This window comes from Elephas maximus, chromosome 27 (genome assembly GCF_024166365.1).
Source record: "Elephas maximus indicus isolate mEleMax1 chromosome 27, mEleMax1 primary haplotype, whole genome shotgun sequence".
In the NCBI taxonomy this organism is placed as follows: Eukaryota; Metazoa; Chordata; class Mammalia; order Proboscidea; family Elephantidae; genus Elephas; species Elephas maximus.
Genome location: NC_064845.1, coordinates 31,276,830 through 31,293,569, shown reverse-complemented (window position 1 = coordinate 31,293,569; position 16,740 = coordinate 31,276,830). Strand labels below are relative to the sequence as shown.

Sequence of the window (16,740 nt, the reverse complement as noted above, 5' to 3'; positions counted from 1 at the left end):
CCTTGTACTTCTTACTCTGTAGTGTACAATTTCACATGGGTTTTGCTGCATTAAAGATGTGGTATTCACTGTGCTTACCTTGCCTGTTGGATAATCTGCTCCTGTAGCAAATGCAGAAACTCAGAGATGGCAGAGTTTCAGGCAGGTGTGAGAAGCAGCATGGAGTACATCTCCAAACAGGGCTGGGTTCTGGTGGTGTGAGCTTGGGAAAGTCACTTCCCCTCTTGGCCTCATTTCCCAGTCTGCACCAGGAAGGGGTTGGAATTAAATGAACATCAGATATTGTCACCCTCTGCATAAAACCCTGCAATAACTTCCATTATATAGAATCTGACCCAGTGCCTAATCTCAGACTAGGGGGTGGGCAGCCTGCACTATGGCTCCCAACAATCCTACCTCCTGGTTTCCACATCCTGTGTGACACCCTCCCCTCAGTGTGGATTGACTCAAGGACTTGCTTCTGAAGAATGTTGTTATTTACCACTGAGTCGATTTCGACTTATAATGACCCCATTCGGGGCAATGTTTCTTGGCGCTCTCTTATTCTCTCTCTCTCTTTCTCTCTCTCTATGTCATCTCTCTCTGTCTGCAGTTTCTTTCTCTCTCTTCCCCTGGGAAGCAGCTGTGATGTATGGCTTGCCCATGGAGAGATTCATGTGACATAGACCTTAGGGAGGGTCCTAATCAACAGGCAGAGAGAAAGTGATGCCCCCCAGTCCAACAGCTCACAGAGTCCTGCTCATAGCGTGGTAGTTGGTAGAGAACAGATCCTCCCCAGTCAAGACTCAGTTGAGACCCCAACCACAGGCTTCTGAGAACTTGGGACAGTCACCATGTAAGCCATGTCTGGATTCCTGGCCCACAGAGAGTGTATGCTGTGTGCTGTTGTGTGTTGTGAGTCATTAGTTTTGGGGGTGTTGTTATCACAGAGCAGGAGATAACTCCTCCAGCCCACCAGGACCTGTTCTCCTCCTCCCTGCCTCCTCTCCTCCTCAGCTCCCTCTGGCCATACTGGCTGCATTTCAACCCTCTCTCTGGACAAACTCACGTCTGCCTCCCAATTTCTCCACCAGCTGTGTCTTCTCCCTTGTGCGCTGTGCCCAGACTTGTGCAGGGCTGGTCCCTCCTATCATTCTGGCCAGACATAAATGTCACCTTAGTGAGGCCTTTTGGACCACACCCCAGCCTTATCTTACAGCACCCTGCTTCATTTTCTCTATGAAACACGCTCTTCGTATGTATTTGTTTTCATTTTTTATCCATCTTCGTGTCTCCCTTACAGATTGTGAGCTCCTGGGGACAGGGACCACATGGGTCATTTCAGAACCAGCTCCCGTACCACCTGCTCATGTTGATCCTGCTCCTGCACTAACACTGGAGCTCCATAGTGCACCAACTATTCCGTCACCAGCTCCATCACCAGCATCAGATGGACAGGTAGCTGGAGGCGTAGAGTTCAATCGTAGCCACCTCCAGAAATGGCTCCCACACCATCTGCTGATGTTGGTCTTGCTCCTGCTCAACACCAAAGCTCTACAGAGCACCAAGTCTTCCATCTCCAGCTCTGCCTCGGTCACTACAGGTTGAGCCATTTGCTACACCTCCTCTACAGCCACTCCTCGTTCATGGGTAGGGAACGTCAGCTCCAGAACCACACCCTTTCTTCAATTCACCTGAGTGGGATTTTTTTTTGGTTTTGTGGTAGTATTTTTCCAAATCACTATATGCTATTTTAACAGGTAGATTTCTCATAAAATCAAAATTGTTTTAATAATTTTAACATGTGTAGTATAGTGGCTTCAGGTACTTTTACAGTCTTATTCAATCATCATCAATATCTACTTCAGAACATTTTCATCACCACTGTGGTGGTTAATGTTACATGTCAGTTTGGTTAGGCCACGATTCTCAGGGGTTTGGCAGAAATTATGTAATCAGCCTCCATTTTGTGATCTGATGTGAGCAGCCAATCAGTTGGAAGAGGAGTTTCCTTGGAGGAGTGAACTGCAAATTAACACATCTCCTGGTACCTGGTATCCAGCCATTAATCTGGCCAATGCCTTTTTCTTCATCCTCATTTTGAAGAACAGGCCCCTCTCGGTGAATCACAGCGCTGATCTGTAGGATTTTGGAGCAAAGCCCTGCCATCCTCTGCAGATAACTACTCTCCTTTTGAGAAACAGCTTTTGGCTTGATACTGGGCCTTCGTAGCGACTGAACGCTTAACCATGGGCCACCGACTCACCATGTGGCCTGAGCTTCCCATTATGAACTGGATGTTGTTTGACCCACAGAATTATAAAGTTGGACCTGCCCAGCAGCACTCCATCATTAATTGAAGCAGTATATACAAGATCGGGCCTGAGCAGGATGTGAGGGTCCAAGTAAGTTGCATGGGGAAATGCCCCAATGCCCATGGTCTCCACTCATGTCACATACCTTTCATCTCCCAGGCTGCACCTGTGGCCTCATGGGGAGCTCTTTATGATCAGGTGACTGAAGATGAGAAAACTCGTACCTTGTTTACAGATGGCTGTATGCAATATGCAGGCACCACTTGAAAATGGAGAGCGGCAGCACTACAGCCCCTTGCTGGGACCTCCCTGAAGGACAGTGGTGAAGGGAAATCCACCCAATGGGCAGAAGTTCAAGTAGTGCACCTGGGTGTTCACTTTACCTGGAAGAAGAAATGGCCAGAAGTACAATTGTATGTATACTGATTCATGGGCTGTGGCCAGTGGTTTAGCTAGATTGTCAAGGACTTGTAAGGAACATGATCGGGAAGCTGCAGACAAGGGTTTATGGGGAAGAAATATGTGAATATACCTCTTTGAATGGGCCAAAGAAGTGAAGATATTTGTATCTTATGTGAATGCTCACTAAAGAGTGACCTAAGCAGATGAAGATTTTAACAATCAAGTGAATAGGATGACGTGTTCTTTGGAAACCGCTCATCCTCCTTTCCCAGGTACTCCCATCATTACTCATGAACAAAGTGGCCATGATAGCAGGGATGGAGGTTATGCCTCGGCCCAGCAACATGGACTTCTACTCATCAAGGCCGACTTGTTGACAACCACTGCTAAGTGCCCAGTATGCCAGCAGTAGAAACCAAAATTGAGTCCCTGATATGGCCCTACACCTCAAAGTGATCATCCAGCAACCTGGTCGCAAGTTGATGACGTTGGACCACTTCCATCATGGAAAGGGCAGCGTTTGGTTCTTACAGGAATAAACACTTACTCTGAATGTGGATTTGCCTTCCCTGCATGCAATGCTTCTGCCAAAACTACCACCCATGCACTTACAGAATGCCTTATCCACCATCATGGTATCCTACATGCATTTCCTTGAATCAAGGGACTCACTTCACAGCAAATGAAATGCAGCAGTGGGCCCATGCTCATGAAATTCACTGGTTTTACCGTGTTCCCCATCATCCTGAAGCAGCTGGTTTGTTAGAATGATGGAATGGACTCCTAAAGACACAATTACGGTGCCAGCTAGGTGGCAATGCCTTGCAAGGTTGGTGCAGTATTCACCTAGAGGCTGTATATGCTCTAAACCAGTGTCCAATATATGGTATTGTATCTCCCATAGCCAGGATTCATGGGTCCAGGAATGAATGGGTGGGAATAGGAGTGGCACTACTCACTATTACCCCTAGTGACCTCCTCACAAGATTTTTTGCTTCGTGTCCCCACAGCCTTATGCTCTGCAGATCTAGAGGTCTTAGTTCCAAAGGGAGAAGTGCTGCCACCTGGAGATGCATCACTGATTGCATTGAACTGGAAGCCAAGAATGCTACCTTCCACTTTGGGCTCCTTATGCCACTGGATCAACAGGCAAAGAAGGGAGTTACTGTACTGGCTAGTGTGATTGATCCTGATTATCAGGAGGAAATCGGATTGATATTACATAATGGAGGTAAAGAAGAGTACATCTGGAATTCAGAAGATCCCTTAGGGCATCTCTTGGTACTACCATGCCTTGTGATTCAAGTCAATGGAATAGAGGCAGGGCCAAGATGGCAGAGTAGTCAGATGCTTCTCGTGGTCCCTCTTACAAAAAAGACCTGCAAAAACAAGCAAATCGATTACATATGGCAATGTAGGAGCCCTGAACGTCAAAGACAAAGTCGAGGAATTGGACCGAGTGGCAGAGGGAGGAAGAGACAGTTCAGAAGCAGTGAGAAGTTGCCAGACCTGACCTGGCCAGCACTGGCACCCTGCAGGCTAGATTGGCTGGCGCATGTGGTGAGGAAAGTGGTGGTTTTGGGACAAGTTCTCCACCTTGGGAGAGACCAATTGGTGGAGAGTCTGCTCAAGTCTCCAGAACCAGTGAGAAATGCTGCTCAGTCAGCGAAAGATAAGTACAAGCATCTAACCTACCATATGGATCAAAATAGAAACAAAAACAAAACCCTTTTTATCTGCGTTTTCCTTGCTCTGCTCTGGGTCCTGGTCAGGCTTTAGAAAGTGCTGTGCTCCCTGGGCAGGAAGTAGGACCCATCATGTGTCCTGAGCCATTCTCCTCACTTTGGAGAGGGAACAAATTAATAAATGGGAAAAAAATAATCTGCCAGTTCCTCTACTCTGGGAATACAGGGCAGGCAGAGGCTCCCTGCCTAGGCACAGGCATTAGGGGTCCATGGACTTTGTAGGCCTTTCACCCCTGCTTAGACCTGTGTTAGCCCATTTCAACAGCGTAGGCCCTCATTAGCACAGTATAATAGGGTTTATACCTGAAGCCTATTTTCATGTGTATCTGCTATAAGGTGGAGTGGTAGATTTGTGACAGTTGACTCTGCCCTGCCCATTTAGCAGGGTCCTCACCTACCCACATCAGGGGCCTGCGGACTGGTAGCTCCACCCATTCCACTGAGCAACCTGCAACAGGGGTCCAAGAATAAGTGGTGACTCCCAGCCATTACACCCAACAGCATTGGTGCCCATAATCTGGCTGCAAAATCCACCTACCTATGTGCTCTTGGGAGCAGGGACATGCCTTCTAGATAGACATTCAGGGACAGCAGTCAGCCCCTAGCCTTGATCAGTGCATGACCCTCTACTGCAGCCAAATACCTGTGCCTACTCCAATCATCCCTCCCATCTAGGACTGTAAGTGAGAGCCTACACCTCACACTTGGTGACCAATGACCTGGACACCTGATCAGAATCCTCACAAGAAAAGGAAATGGACTCCTGGACTCACATACCTAGTAACAGTTCTAGCAGCCTGGAGACAGAATGTGAGAGTTTCAAAGGCATGAATAACCAAATTAGTTCACGCCACCACCCTATTTGGACATATAAAAACAAAACAAGAAGCAGGGACACAGTAAGCAAACAATAAATGAATAAATAAAATAAATTATTGATGGCTCAGAGGCAACAGTCAATATCAAATCACATAAAGAGGCAGAGACCATGATGGCTTCATCAAGCCACCAAAACAAAGAGTCAAGAAACCTTCCTGAGGAAAATAATGTCTTGGACTTACCAGAGGTAGAATTCAAAAGGCTAATATACAGAACTCTTCAAGAGACCAGGAAGGAGATCAGGCAAAACAGAGACCACACCAAGGAACACACAGACAAAACAATAGAGGAACTTAACAGGTTTATACAACAGCATTATGACAAATTTAAAAGGCTGCAAGAATCTGTAGAGAGACAGCAAACAGAAATCGAAAAGATTAACAATAAAATTTCAGAATTAGACAACTCAGTAGAATGTCATAGGAACAGAATTGAAGCAATGGAAGTCAGAATTGGTGATACTGAAGATGAAGCACTTGACACCAACTTATTTGAGGAAAGTCAGATAAAAGAATTAAAAAAAATGAAAAAACCCTAAGAATTATGTGGGACCCTATCAAGAAGGATAACCTGCAAGTGATTGGAGTACCAGAACAGTGGGGGCATAAGAAAAAATGCAGAGAGAATTGTTGAAGATTTGTTGGCAGAAAACTTCCCTGAAACCGCAGCAGATGAGAAGCTATCTCTCCAAGTTGTTCATTGAACCCCACACAAGGTAGATCCCAAAAGAAAATCACTGAGACATAGTCAGACTTGCCAAAACCAAAGATAAAGAGAGAATATTAAAAGTGGCTATACATTAATGAAAAGTCATTTACAAAGGAGAGTCAACAAAACTAAGCTCAGACTACTCAGCAGAAACCATGCAGGTAAGAAGGCACTGGGATGACATATATAAAGCCTTGAAGGAAAAATATTGCCAGCCAAGAAGTATATAATCAGCAAAACTGTCTCTGAAATATAATGGCGAAATTAGGGCATTTCCAGATAAACAGAAGTTTAGGGAATTTGCAAAAACCAAACCAAAATTGTGAGAAATACTAAAGGGAGTCCTTCAGTTAGAAAGTCAAAACCATCAGATAACAACCCAAGACTCGAATACAGAAGAGATATCACACAGATATCGACCCAGATAGGGACGTCACAAAAATAAATCAAAGCTAAAACACTGAAAATAGGGAAAAAGAGACATCAATAGTAAAAGATGACAACATTAAAACAAAAAAGAGGAACTAAAAAATGTAGTCAGAAATCTTCCATATGGAGAGGATGTCAAGGCAATATAAAGAAATAAACGATTTGTTTCAACTTAGAAAAATAGGGATAGATCTTAAGGTAACCACAAAGGAAACTAACAATCCTACATATCAAAAAAAAAAAAAAAACCCCACAAAGACTCAGCAAATACAAAATCAACAACAATGAAAAAGAAAATAACGTAAAGAAAAACAACACAGCATAGAAAATTAAGTGTAACAGAGAAACTCTCCATGGTACCCGCACACACACACACGGACACACACACAAATACATCAAAATGACAGCACTAAACTCATACCTGTCACTAATTACACTGAATGTAAATGGACTAAATGCACCAATAAAGAGACAGAGAGTGGCAGAATGGATGAAAAAAAAGATCAGTCTATTTGCTGCCTACAAGAGACACACCTTAGACTTAAAGACACAAATAAACTAAAACTCAAAGGAGGGAAAAAAATATACCAAGCAAACAACAATCAACAAAGAGCAGGAGTGGCAATATTAATCTCTGACAAAATAGACTTTAAAGCAAAATCCAGCACAAAGGATAAGGAAGTACACTATATAATGATTAATGGGTCAATACACGAGGATAACATAACCATAATAAATATATACACACCCAATGACGGGGCTCCAGAATACATAAACTCTAACAGCATTGAAAAGAGAAATAGACAGCTCCGCGATAGTAGTAGGAGACTTCAGCCCACCATTTTCAGTGAAGGACAGAAGATCCAGAAAGAGGATCTAAAAAGACACAGAAGATCTAAATGCCACAATCAACCTACTTGACCTCGTCGACAAACACAGAACCCTCCACCCAACAGCAACCAATCATACTTTCTTTTCCAACGCACGTGGAACAGTCTCCAGAATAGATCACATATTGAACCATAAAGCAAGCCTTAACAGAATCCAAAACATTGAAATATTACAAAGCATCTTTTCTGACCATAAAGCCATAAAAGTAGAAACCAATAACAGGGCCGGCAGCACTCTCTGGAGGGTTATGATGAAAAGCTGAGACATAGCCTGGCCAGAAGCCCAGGGTAGATCAGTCACCCCTTTTCATGGATTGAATTGTGTCCCCCCAAAATGTGTGTCAATTTGGCTAGTCCATGATTCTCAGTATTGTGTGACCTTCATTTTTCATCTGATGTGGTTTTCCTATGTGTTGTAAATCATACCTCTATGATGTTAATGAGGTGGGATTAGTGGCAGTTATGTTAATGAGACAGGGCTCAATCTAAAAGATTAGGTTGTGTCTTAAATCAGTGTCTTTTGAGATATAAAAGAGAGAAGCAAGCAGAGAGACAGGGGGCCCTCATACCACCAAGAAACAAGAGCTAGGAAAATAGCGCACCCCTTGGACTTGGGGCCCCTGTGCTAAGAAGCTCCTAGAGCAGGGGAAGATTGATGACAACAACCTTCCCCAGAGCTGACAGAGACAGAAAGCCTTCCCCTGGAGCTGGCACCCTGAATTCAGACTTCTAGCTTCATAGACTGAGAGAATAAACCATCCACTTGTGAAATTTCTGTTATAGCAGCACTAGATAACAAAGACATGCCTGTATCAGTCAGGGTACAATCAGAAGGCAAAAAAGCACATCAGGTTGTTTTTTCAAAGCAAGAATTTAATATAAATAATTTCTAATTAAACAAACAAAAAACTTGTTGCCTTCGAGTTGATTCTGACTCATAGTTGGGCCCCATAGGGTAGAGTAGAACTGCCCTATAGGGTTTCTGAGGAGTGCCTAGTGGATTTGAACTGCCGACCTTTTGGTTAGCAGCTAAACTTGTAACCACTATGCCACCAGGGTTCCCAAATTAGGCAACTGAAAAAGCAAACAATTATCTGGGAGTAGAAACTGCATTAAGTAGCTACCACTTCTAGTGCTGGAGAATAACAGGAAGAGGCTGAAATTTATTAAAACTTAGAAACTCAGGGAAGGGTCCTGGGGGCTGGGACCCAGACCTCTGAGGAGAGGGTACTGCTCAGCAAATGCTGGTGTCTTTGAGGGGCTCCATGAGGTGAGTTCAGTAGTGTTGCAGAAACTGCAGACTGGACCCAATGCTTCTTACAGGACCAGGAAGCAAACAGGAAGGAGCAAGTGCCTGCCTTGCCCTCCAGCCTGCGGTATTCCTCTGTCGCCCTCTATTGGCAGACCCGAGTGGGGAGCCACTGCAAAACAGAAATTTGGTTGCCCTGTCCCAGCGCCAGCATCACAAAGCTGACTATGGAAGAGCATGTTTGGAGTTGAGAGGCAACAACTTGGTAACTGGCACGTCTTTCCAAAGGGTACATTTTGCAGGAGTCATGGAGATGAGCTGCCTGTGACCTGACCAGCACAGGCCAACCCCAAGAATATAAGTCAAAGGGAGAAGAAGCAAGAAAATAATCTGGAGGCCCAGCAGGTGATTGGAAATTCAGTTTGTAAAAGGAATGAGCAGCTCAGGGTTACCATAGCAAGATGACCCAATCTTCAGGGACAGGCAGGGGCATTGCTACAGGTACTAAGAACTTGGCAATATTGATGTGTAAACTACCAGTTTCCATGCCTTTCTTCCTATCACTCCACCCCGCCCCAACCCTCTGTAGACCCCTCATTGGTTGCTGTGTCTGCTTTGTAGAAAATAGGGATTAAACTTTCACCCACCTTTCTCAATGACACCATACAAGAAGAATCCTGAATAAGTGCCTGTTTTTGCTACCTACTGCTGCACAACAAATTACCCCCAAATTTCGCAGCTTAAAACAACAATGTATGATCTCACATTTCTGTGGGTCAGGATGCCTTTGGTTCAGAGTCTCTCGTGGGCAGCATCAAGGTGGATCTCAGTTGTCTCAAGGCTTGACTGGTGTGGCCGTTGGTAGGTCTCAGGTTTTCTCTCTGATTGGTGGCCAGAAGCCTCCCTCAGTTCCTTGCCATGAAGGCCTCTCCAGAGGGCTATTCACAACATGGCAGCTGGCTTTACCCAGAATAAGTAAGCAGCAAGAGAGAGTGAGAACAAAAAATATCTGTTGCTGTCAAATCAATTCCAACTCACGGAGACCCCACTTGTTACAGAGTAGAATTGCTCCACGGGGTTTTCTTGGCTGTAACCTTTTGCGGTACCACTAACGCTGTTGACCTCAAATCGATGTCAACTCATAGCAGCCCTATAGAACTGCCCCATAGGGTTTCCAAGGCTGCAAATCTTTACGGAAGCAGACTGCCACATCTTTTTCCCACAGAGCTGGTGGTGGGTTTAAACTATCAACCTTTTGGTTAGCAGCTGAGTGCTTAACCACTTTGCCACCCGTGCTCCTTTTGGGGTACCATTGGGTGGGTTCAAACCACCAACCTTTAGGTTAGTAGACAAGTACAAAGCATTTGTGCCTCCCAGGGACCTAGAGAGAGTGAAAGGTAGAGAGAACGAAGTCACAGTCATTATTCACCTTATCTTGTTAAAAGACAGTCACTAGGTCCAATTGGACACAGAAGGGCAGGGGATCACACAAGGGTGTGAACACCTGGAAGTGAGGCTCCCTGGGAGCCATTTTAGAGGCTGCCATAGCTGTTTTTCTCTCTGTGGCTCAGACCATAGTTGCATGAACGTTAAGATTAGCAGCTATCCATTCTGCACCAGTGACAAACTCTGATGGCTCAATTCAATACGTGTTGAATCTCCTGTTCTAATCGGATTACACTTTTTGACAAAGTTAACTTAAGGCATATATGATATACGTATTACGGTGCCATATGGGAATTAGGCATCTATGCTAGGAGGCTCACCCAAATGACTATAATTAGCCAAACTAATTTAACTTTTCTCATTTGTTTAGGTCACCAGTATCTATCATCAGCCTCCATGTTGACAGTTTTCCCTGATACCACCTACCACTTAATTATCACCCCACATGCAGACCCTGACACTCACATAAACTCAACTACAAATGCCTAGATACCACCATACAATAGTTGGGTGCTTTGGCTCTGTCTCTCTCTTCTCCTTGCTCCCCCAAACAGCAGCAGGCTTGAGGTAGCAACCAATTGGATGAGGAGACTGTGAATTGAATTTCTCCAGGCAGGTGCTGACACAGTGTAGGGCTTCGTGAGACCAGTTTAAACTCTCCAGCATTTCGGAATGTTCTCCTTCAGTTATTAAAGCAGGTTGTCCCTGGATCTCCCCTCACCCATTGCATATTGTCTGGGAGCCATTGTAGCAGGAAATAAAAACCTCAAAACAGGGATGGGAGAGGTGTGGAAACTGGTGAGCTACAGACCTACCAGATAGAGTTGCCAGATAAAATACAGGACTCTCAGTTATATTTGAATTTCAGATAAACAACAAATAATTCTTTAAGTATATCCCATGCAACATTTGGATTATACTGAAAAATTGTTGTTTGTCTGAAATTCGAATTGAACTGGGACTCTTGTATTTTTAGTTAAGTATGGCAATCCTACTACAAGATCAATCTCTCATACTCCTGTTAACAGGTGGAAACCCCAGGTTCTTACTCGGCATGACTCATGCTGGCAATAAACGAGAGACCGAGGTAGGAGAACAGGACACCTTTGTTTTATTGTACAAGGAAATGGAGTCCAGTCAGGCAAAAAATCCTTCTTAAAAAAATGAAGGACAGCGGCCAAAATGTCCATGTGGTGTTTCCAAGATTTCTAAATGCCCCTTAAATATCACGCATTTATCCAGGGTAAGAAAACTCCCTGATGAAAATGTCCATCTGCGTTGTTTCTGGCTGGAATTCTATAAGCCATTACCCCAGTTTTTTCATGAGTAACAGAAATTGTAATTGGCTGTTAATATATGTATATCCTTTTAAAGAAGTGTGCAAATTATCACGTAAGTGCAGTTTTTGGAGATAGAAAGGTACGTCAAATCACCAGTAAACTGCACAGGATAAAAAATAAAATGTTTTCCTTAGTAGTGAAAAGGTTGAGAGCCAAATTTATGTCATCATTTATTCAAATATTTATTGAGCACCACTTACATGCCAGGCACTATTTTAGGAGCTTGAGATACAGTAGTGAACAAGACAGACAAGATCCTCTCCTCCTGGAGTTTACCTTCTATGGGGAGAAAGACATCGTAAACAAATAAACCAATAAACGTATAAGGAACTATCTGATAATAGGTAATGCTCCCCATAGAATGGAGTCTCTGGGTGGTGCAAATGGTTAAGGTGCTTAGCTGCTAACTGAAAGGTTGGTGGTTCGAGTTCAAGGCCTGGTGATCCACTTCCGAAACATCAGCCACTGAAAACCCCGTGGAACACAGTTCTACCCGAACATAAACGGGGTTGCTGTGGATCGGCATCGACTCAATGGCCGCTGATTGTACTCAGAGAATGAAAATTGAGGGATGTTCTAAAGGGTGACTGGGTGGCAGGGAAGGCCTCTATGAGAAGGTGACGTTTAAGCTGGGACCTAAGTGACAAAAAATATTAGAAGAAAGAGCAGCTGAAGAAGAGGGAATCATGCAAAGGGCCCCGGGGCAGGACCAAATGAGGCATTTTCATTGCGTGTGTTTATTTACTTGTTTATCATCTGTCTCTTCCACTAGGCTGCAATCTCCAGGACAGAAGGGACAATGTCTGTTTTATTTACCAACGTATCTCAGTGCCCAACATAGCATCTGTTTGTGACATAGAAGGTGCTCAGTATATATTACTGAGCAACAAATGATCACTCATTTTGCCCAAGTTAGGGCAGTCCCTGCCTTGTGTACCACAGCGTCACCTGGAAAGGAGGGAGGAGGCAGAAGCTGTGTCCTGGCGGTCTGCCAGCCAGAGGGCCCAGGGATGCAGGGGTTGGGTGAGCGAGTATTGCTCTTCATCGCCCCCTCCCAGGACTTTATGTTCAGACTACTTATTTTCTGTGAGTATGGGAATCTGAGAACAGACTGGTCTGAATTCATTCTTATCACTCAGCTACACAATAATTTCTTGAAAAGGAAGCTTCTAATTAGGAGTTGGAATCTCACAGAAGCCACCAAAAACCAAAAACCCAAACCCGTTGCTATGGAGTCAATCCTGACTCACAGAGACCCTATAGGACAGAGTATAGCTGCCCCATAGGGTTTCCACGGAGCGGCTGGTAGATTCAAACAGCTGACCTTTGGTTAGCAGCTGTAGCTCCTAACAGCGTACCACCAGGGCTCCTACCAAGCCACATATATGGAAAAATCCCCAGTTGTCTTCCCGGTGTAAGGATGATAACAGGCACCTGGCATGCTGCTCTGGTACAGTTGGGGCCTTTAACTCAAACACAGCAACAACAAAATGACTATTAAAACAACCCGCTGTAGCTGCACGTTCTGGGGACTGGGGTTATTTGAGGGCCCATCTTCTACCAGCTGCTTGGCATCTTCTCTCTTGTTAGTTCCTCGGACCTACTTCACACTCTATCAAATATCTTCAATTCCACCCATGTCCCAAAGTAGGCATACGGAATTTTACTTTTTTATTGAACTTTAGATAAAGGTTTATATAACAAACTAGTTTCTCATCAAGCAGTTAGTACACACATTGTTGTATGACATTGGTTAACAACCCCACGACATGTCAACACTCTCCCTTCTCAACCCTGGGTTCCCTATTACCAGCCTTCCTGTTCCCTCCTGCCTTCCAGTTCCTGCCCCAGGGCTGGTGTGCCCCTTTAGTCTTGTTTTGTTCCATGGGCCTGTTCAATCTTTGGCTGAAGGGTGAACCTCAGGAGTGGCCTCATTACTGAGCCAAAAGGGTGTCCAGGGTCCATACTCTCAGGGTTTCTCCAGTCTCTGTCAGGCCAGCAAGTCTGGTCTTTCTTTTAGAGTTAGAGTGTTGTTCTACATTTTTCTCCAGCTCTGTCCGGGACCCTCTACTGTGATCCCTGTCAGAGCAGTCAGTGGTGGTAGCTGGGCACCATCTTATTGTACTGGACTCAGTCTGGTGGAGGCCGTGGTAGATGTGGTCCATTAGTCTTTTGGACTAATCTGTTCCTTATGTCTTTAGTTTTCTTCATTCTTCCTTGCTCCCGAGGGGATGAGACCAGTGAAGTGTCCTAGATGGTCGCTCACAGCCTTTTAAGACCCCAGATGCTACTCACCAAAGTAGAATGTAGCACATTTTCTTTATAAACTCTGTTACGCCAATTGAGCTAGATGTTCTCTGAGACCATGGTCCGCACAGCCCTGAGCCCGGCAATTTGGTCCCTCAGGGAGTTTGGATGTGTCTATGGACCCACCATGGCCCTGCCTTTTGTAGGTTGTACTGGCTTCCCTAGTATTGTGCACTCTTACCCTTCACCAAAGTTACTGCTTATCTATTGTCTATTAAGTGTTTTTCCATCCCCACCCCTCCCCACCCTCACAACCAACAAAGATTGTTTCTTTTTGTATGTAAAACCTTTTCATGAGTTTTTACAGTAGTGGTCTCATACAATATTTGTCCTTTTGTGATTGACTTCTTTCACTCAGCATAGTGTCCTCTAGATGCATCTATGTTATATGATGCTTCACAGTTTCATCGTTTTTTTAGCATTCCGTAATACTCCATTGTGTGTACGTACCACACTTTGTTTATCCATTTATTTGTTGATGGGCAACTGGGTTGTTTCCATCTTTTTGCTATTGTAAACAATGCTGCAGTGGACATGGGTGTGCATATGTCTGTCTGTGTGACGACTCTTATTTCTCTAGAATATATTCCTAGGAGTGGGATTACTGGATCATATAGTATTTTTGTTTCTAAGGAAGCGCCGTATCATTTTCCAAAATGGTTGTATCATTTTGCGTTCCCATCAGCAGTGCATAAGAGTTCTGATCTCCCCACAGCCTCTCAAACGTTTGTTGTTTTCTGTTCTATTGATTCGTGCCAGTAATGCCGGGGTGAGATGGTGTCTCACTGTGGTTTTGATTTGCGTTTCTCTGATGGCTAGAGATCGCGAGCATTTCCTCATGTGTCTGTTGACCGCTTGAATGTCTTCTTTGGTGAAGTGTCTATTCATATCCTTTGTCCATTTTTTGAATTGGATTATTTGTCTTTTTGTTGTAGAGGTCGGCATACAGAATTTTGCTGTTCGAAAGGGTTTTGTTTCACTTAGCTAATGCTGTTTAACAAATTACCTCAAAAGATGGTGGCTTAAAACCTGGGCCAAATTATCCAATAAGCAAGGTAAGCATGGTGCTTACCAGATCATCAGTAGTGAACAAAGATGTGGTGAAATCCATGTGAAACTGTTCACTACAGATTAGTAAGTAAGCGCAAGTAACCCTGTGCTTACCTTTCCTACTGGGTCATCTCCCTCTGTCAGAGATTATAAGTTTAAAAAGAGGCTTTGATTCTGTAGGAAGGTGCTATGGGGTTGGGAGAGAGACAGATTCCAGCCAGACCTAGAAGAAAAATCTTTGATGTGGTGAAAAAATGTTCACTACAGATGATCTGGTAAGCAAGGTAAGCGCCTTGCCTATTGGATAATCTACCCCTGCAAAGCCACAATTCTGTGGGTTGACTGTGTGGTCCTTCTGCTCCAGGTAGTGTTGGCTGGGACAGGGGCTGGTTACAATCATCTGGAGGCTCGACCAGGCGCTCAGCTGAGACTGGAATGTCTGAGATGCCTGGACATCTGGACGTTTAGAAGCAGATGGAGCTTGACTGAGAAACACTGAGTTAGTTGTCATAATGCTATTTTGTAGAAATTTAATGAAACATTTATTGATTTTGATTATGTAATTTTCTGTTTTGCGTTTTGAAGTCATTATACTTTTTTTTTTTTTTTGGATCCCTGGTGGTGCAGTAGTTAAGCGCTTGGCTGCTAACAGAAAGGTTAGCAGCTCGAATCTACCAGCCACTCCTTGGAAACCCTATGGGGCATTTCTACTCTATCCTATAGGGTCGCTATAAGTTGGAATCAACAGCAATTTTTTTTAATACTTTTTTTTAACCCTTATAAAATTTCACAGACTTTTAAGAAGCTCCCAGGTCCTAGGCAGCATGCCTAGAGTACCCAGGGGATGAAATTTGTAAAGTTTGCATGTAGTCACATCCCTTTGGTTCTAATCCTGACTCTCCCCTCCACAGTTACAGCTCTCCCCGTCATCTGCCTCGATTTTACGTGAGCTCTTCCCTGAAATGAAGCTGCCGGGACACTGCTGGGCTTTCAGAACAACAGCCCATGGCTGAGTGACCTCAGCCCTCAGAGCAGACCCAGGTCTCTGGCATACGAGGTCCAGCTGGCCGGGGAGGCAAAATCAACCACTTTGGCTCCAACTATCCAATGATCAGGCCAGCCTTAAAACTTCCTCTTGGAGAAGGTAACCTCAACTTTAGCTCTATTATTGTTGTTATTATTTACTATTTCTTGAAGTATGATATACATATGGAAACCCTGGTGGCGTAGTGGTCAGCAGTTCGAATTTACCAGGTGCTCCTTGAAAACCCTCTGGGGCAGTTCTGCTCTGCCCTAAAGGGTCGCTGTGAGTCGGAATTGACTCCATGGCAACAGGTTTGGTTTTTGGTTAATATATATACAGAAATATGAACACATAAATTTACAACTCAGTACATTTTCATATACTAGTTTCTCCGTTGTAGATAGTCCCCAGATGAAGGCACAGAATATTACTAGCACCCCGAAGATCCTTCTAAAAAAAAGTCACTACTTTCTCCAAGGATAACCATTCTGACTAATAACGTGCATTAGTTTTACCAATTTTTATTCTTCATATAATAGAGTGATACAGCATATTCTCTTTTATGTCTAGCCTCTTTCGCTCAACTTTTCGTATGTGAGATTCATCCATATTGTTGCATGTAATTGTAGTTTGTATTGTCGTTGCTGTATAGTGTTCCATTTTGTGAATTCAACTCAATTTTTTTATTCATTATGTTGTTGATGGGCATTTGGGCAGTTTCTAATTTGGAGCTATTATAAATAATGCGAGTGGGAACATCTCAGTACATTTGGGGGGATTCAGGTGCCATTTCTGTGGAAATAACCTAGGAGTGGAATTGCTAGGTCACATAGTGCATGTCTGGGAGCCCTGGTGGCACAATGGTTAAAAACTTGGCTGCTAACCAAAAGAGCAGCAGTTTAAATCCACCACCTGCTCCTTGGAAACCCTATGGGGCAGTTCTACTCTGTCCTATGAGTTGGAATTGACTCCAGGGC

The 16,740-nt window shown here is 44.1% G+C and overlaps 1 protein-coding gene across 2 annotated transcripts in view; it reads left to right on the top strand.

Moving 5' to 3' along the window:
* The first annotated feature begins 1,876 nt into the window (after nucleotides 1-1,876).
* The window catches only part of LOC126068350 (uncharacterized), a 115,774-nt gene continuing 100,910 nt past the window's right edge, over nucleotides 1,877-16,740 (top strand). The window contains exons 1-2 of one of the 2 annotated variants that reach the window (XM_049870826.1): nucleotides 1,877-3,525; nucleotides 3,722-5,583. In XM_049870826.1, the coding sequence (XP_049726783.1) occupies nucleotides 3,464-3,525; nucleotides 3,722-4,475 (816 nt within the window). In that variant the 5' untranslated portion in view covers nucleotides 1,877-3,463 and the 3' untranslated portion in view covers nucleotides 4,476-5,583. Of the gene's footprint in view, nucleotides 3,526-3,721; nucleotides 5,584-16,740 lie in introns of those variants that run through there. The other variant, XR_007515612.1, reaches the window with a different exon arrangement.